Here is a 4,198-nt window from a genome sequence, read left to right as displayed (position 1 = left end):
TAATAGCATTTTTCTCGGAAAATTTCATTGATTTTACGCTCTAGCAATGCGAACGTGACCAAAAAAGAATTACAACCAGCCGCGTTAAAATACATAATAAGAACCCATGTGTAACGGGTCGCGTCTGACCCTTACGGAAGAATCTCCTTCGACGCACAGTGCGCACGCGGTCCGCGCAAGTGATGGGTTGTTATTAGCGCGCCTCGAAAGACGCAGCCAGTTAACTGGAGACTCGCGAACGTAACGGATCTCTCGGATGCGCGTTTCAATTGTGCATAACACACGTGACATGAAGCACGAAAATCTGCCGTTTTAACTTTCGTGCACGTGTTTTCTGCGTTCGTGTGCGAATCGTTCTGATCATCGTCATGGTGAGTACTGAATTCTTTTTCGTTCCCCTCACCTTTTTCTTTGTACAAAGAAATGTTACCGCCTGAAGAAACAATCCCTAGATGAAACCAACGTAAAGCTAACGATGCAGCTAAACTAGTTTACGTATAAAATGTTAGTTATCAATGAATCGTCACTAGATCCCATAAGCTAATGAAAGTTAAACTTTTATCAGGTGTAACAATGGGATAAAATAGTTGAATCTGTAAAAGTTTTATCGCAATTGCAATTCTCTTTTTCTCCTATTGTCCAACTAAGTGTTTTAAGGTTATTTGTTCGATCTAGTGTCAACAGTTCATCGAAAATTTTAAGCAGTTAAGAGATGTAAACTGTTAGAAGAAAAATCAGGATATGTTCTTTCGTATTATTTTTTGTTGCGTGTAAAAATCGTGAAACTATATCCTCATTGATATTATATAATATTTCATAACAGAGAAAGAATATCGTAAAGTGAAAGGAGAAAAGAAAGTAACCAGAAAATTTTTAGCGTTTAAAAGCAAAATGGTCTGATTAATTTTTTTTAATACTTTTGGAATAACAATATATTTGTTTATGTCTAAATTTTCGTCGCACTTGTTTTAATCAGATACGATAGTAGAACATTTTCACGCGTAATTTCAACGACGATATTAAGAATGAATGTAAAATATGTGGATAAAAAGTGGCGCAACCCTTTTGTGTACGAGCTATGTGAAAGTTATTGCTCGAGAGGAACGTTGATAAATGCAGAGAAAAGCATTTCATTCTTCATTTAATTCCACTGTGATGTTAGATTGAAATACATGCACTCTTCCATTTTTAATACCTGCGTGTCTTCATAATTCAACCACGGTAAGATAAATGAAAATTGTGCTTAAAGTCTCTAAAGAGATTGAAGTTTAACTTGAGAATTTTTAACGATCACGATGTCTTTACGCTGAATTTATTACGTGTAACATTGTGCATGGAACTTAATTGAAATACTAAGTGTATTACATGTATTGTAACACAGGATGGAAAATTTCATCGAAAGGGATTTTTAGACGTGCACACATTTTTTTGCAATATTATTGCGCTTTCATGTGTACACCTATAAGGAAATTAAACGCACCACATTTTTTACCAGCATTTAGAATCCCATCTCCAGTAAATGAGTTTACTCAAACATTCAGAATTTTAATTGGATCTTCTACCATGTAACAAGTGTATTTAAATTTTTAATTAAGATAAGAGGAATGTATTTTTGCAACGCATACGGCCTCATTATTATTCGTAATTTTCCTGAAAACCGTTAAATGATAAAATTTCATTGCGATATTATATTACTCGTAATAATAGATATTAAAAAATACTTCCTTTTAAACACGTTTTCCTAATAATCATACGGTAATGTACCTACTGTTGGTAATTGCAAATATTTTCGCTAACAAGGTGAATCTTCATCGCGTCGGTCCTTTCGTTTTCCAATATCATTAGGCTTCGATTAAACATTTAAACGGTACAATTTCACTTTATCACGCCTACGGAATTATTTATCAGGGGTAACGTGTAATTTTCAACAAAATTACCATTTAAATAATTTCCTGAAACGTTTGTGAAATCAGCTTTAATGGAATCATTCACGCGGAAAGATACCACGAATATCGATTTGTTCGATGCACACGATTTACCGAGTGTTTCTCTAAAAGGTCACGATTGCAACGAGGGTGAAGCCTGGCAATGACCCCTGAAATGACTCGTGGTGACATTTTTTTTAACCCAGTCGTGCGTGTTTCATAACGTCTCGAATGATTATCCATAACACGCGGTTCGATGCAAGAAACTACGATAAGAAATACGCGATAATTCTAGGCAGTACGTTGATTTCACGTTTTTGTCGATAGACGGTGTAAAAAATGAATGGAAAAAAGAGATGTCGCTGAAATTGAAGCTTAATTATATCACGAAAGAAATTCTGGGAAAAACAAAAAAGTTAATTGCATTTGCTAAAAGAGACATGTTTCGAAAGTGGAATGCATATGTATGTATTTTCACGGAAAAACGGCGAAATTTCACTGATAAAATTCATCACTTCTGTTGGCAAAATTGCATCGAGATAGTGTATCGAAATTATCGATGTGGCAATATTTCCACTCGAACTTGTAGGCAATTGGAAATTGTACGATGAGTGTAATAACCACAGTCTCATCGTTGAATATGATACAAGATAATAATATAATAAATAACGTAATACAATCGACGCGGGAAAAAGAAATTTTAAATTAATTAATTTTCATTATTTAATTTTCAATTAATTTACTCCTTCCTTTGTTAGAATTTTCTATTTCATTATGAAGTATCTACATTGTAGAATTCAATTAAACAAAGAAGATAAGGAGTTTCAATATTTTGAAATTTTATTACCACTTAATTTAATAAATTTCTTTTCATTCGTTTGCGTAAGGGAGAAGTAATAGCGATACACCGGGTGGACCACGTAAAGCAGACCATTTAATTATCTTCTCTAGCTATGGTGGCACGAGACAATTTTTGCACGTAATTTAAATAGTTTCGAAGGGTGAATAAAATGGAAGAATTTTTTTTTATAAATGTCATATTTTCTATTCTCTTTTTAAAAGTTACTTATGTTCTTTTACACGAATGTATATATGTTTTTCTACTGTACGTTGATGATCTTCGACTCTAAAATTTTAAATCGAATGTGAAACTTCCTTTCATTTTTTGTAATTTCTTCCATTAAAAAAAGAAAAAAATGTTTCTTTCGTCTCATTCGCCCTTTGGAACCATTTAAATTACGTATAAAAATTTTCTCGTACCACCGTAGGTAAAACAGATAATTAAAAGGCACACGTTGTTAAAAAATAATTATTTAACAGAAAGGATCGTCGGAAAAGGTGATTTGCGCGACAGTGACGCATTCTGAAACGGGAAAAATTAGATGATTAAAATATCTATCGCGAAGAAAGAGTGATTTCAGCACGTGTTAAGGGAAAAATAAGGAGAAACGATAGTAGCGTGACAATATCTTTGTTAACGCTTGGATATATCTCTGGAACTTCACCAAGCTGCATCGTAAACGTTGGAAAACAGTGATAGTAGATATTCTTCTTCATCCGCCTTTTGATCACGTTCATCAATCATTTTAGCGGGAAACCATTCTCCTGTACCTTTTCTTGATCGTCTTCGAGAAAGTTACGAAATATAAGACATCTTCTTGAGTTTAGACGAGATCTTGTCGTGCCTTACGTTTCAAAGAAACTCTACCTTCTTAGGAGGTAGCGTAAAACTACTAAAATTTTTGAAGATATAAAAATAAATAAAACAGAAGATTCTTAAATTTCGGTTTAAAATTGTTTAGTTAATGATACAATTATTTTTATTATATATTTTAAATTCTACAATTTTTGTTTTATAATTGGAAGCATTTTTTTTACGTTCTTTTGTAAAATGTTCAGATAGCGTAAAAATGTGCAGAATATTTGTACAGCAGTAACAAATATCCCATCAAACTTCGAAAAAGACATTGACGGTTCGTGGACGAATTAAAAAGCGAAAATTGATTTCCGCTTTTCCAATGGGAAAAAATATTTCACATTCCAGCTAAATCGCAATTAAGAATTCAGATTGATGTACAATTATAGACTATGAAGTTTAACAACACTTCGTCGTTCAAATATAAATACGTTCATATTCAACCGAAAATCTAAAAATAAGTGTTAGTAAGTTTAAATCAATTTAGAATTTTATTTTAATCCGTGTTAAAATAGTTTTCTCTACGGTATAGGTGATAGATAAATATGTAAGAGTATTTAAAAGACTGTCTTCCCAA

General features: G+C 32.8%; 1 protein-coding gene across 1 annotated transcript in view; it reads left to right on the top strand.

The window, feature by feature from the left end:
- Positions 1-239: 239 nt before the first annotated feature.
- Positions 240-4,198, top strand: part of LOC108572636 (spondin-1) — a gene marked incomplete at its 3' end in the record, with an annotated part of 41,130 nt that continues 37,171 nt past the window's right edge. Inside the window, exon 1 of the mRNA XM_017934894.1 lies at positions 240-371. Coding sequence (XP_017790383.1) covers positions 369-371 — 3 coding nt within the window. The remainder of the gene's footprint in view (positions 372-4,198) is intronic.

Source organism: Habropoda laboriosa, unplaced genomic scaffold, assembly GCF_001263275.1.
Source record: "Habropoda laboriosa isolate 0110345459 unplaced genomic scaffold, ASM126327v1 scaffold22, whole genome shotgun sequence".
Taxonomy (NCBI): Eukaryota; Metazoa; Arthropoda; class Insecta; order Hymenoptera; family Apidae; genus Habropoda; species Habropoda laboriosa.
Note: the sequence above shows the minus strand (reverse complement) of the source record. Positions and strands in the feature narration are given on the sequence as shown.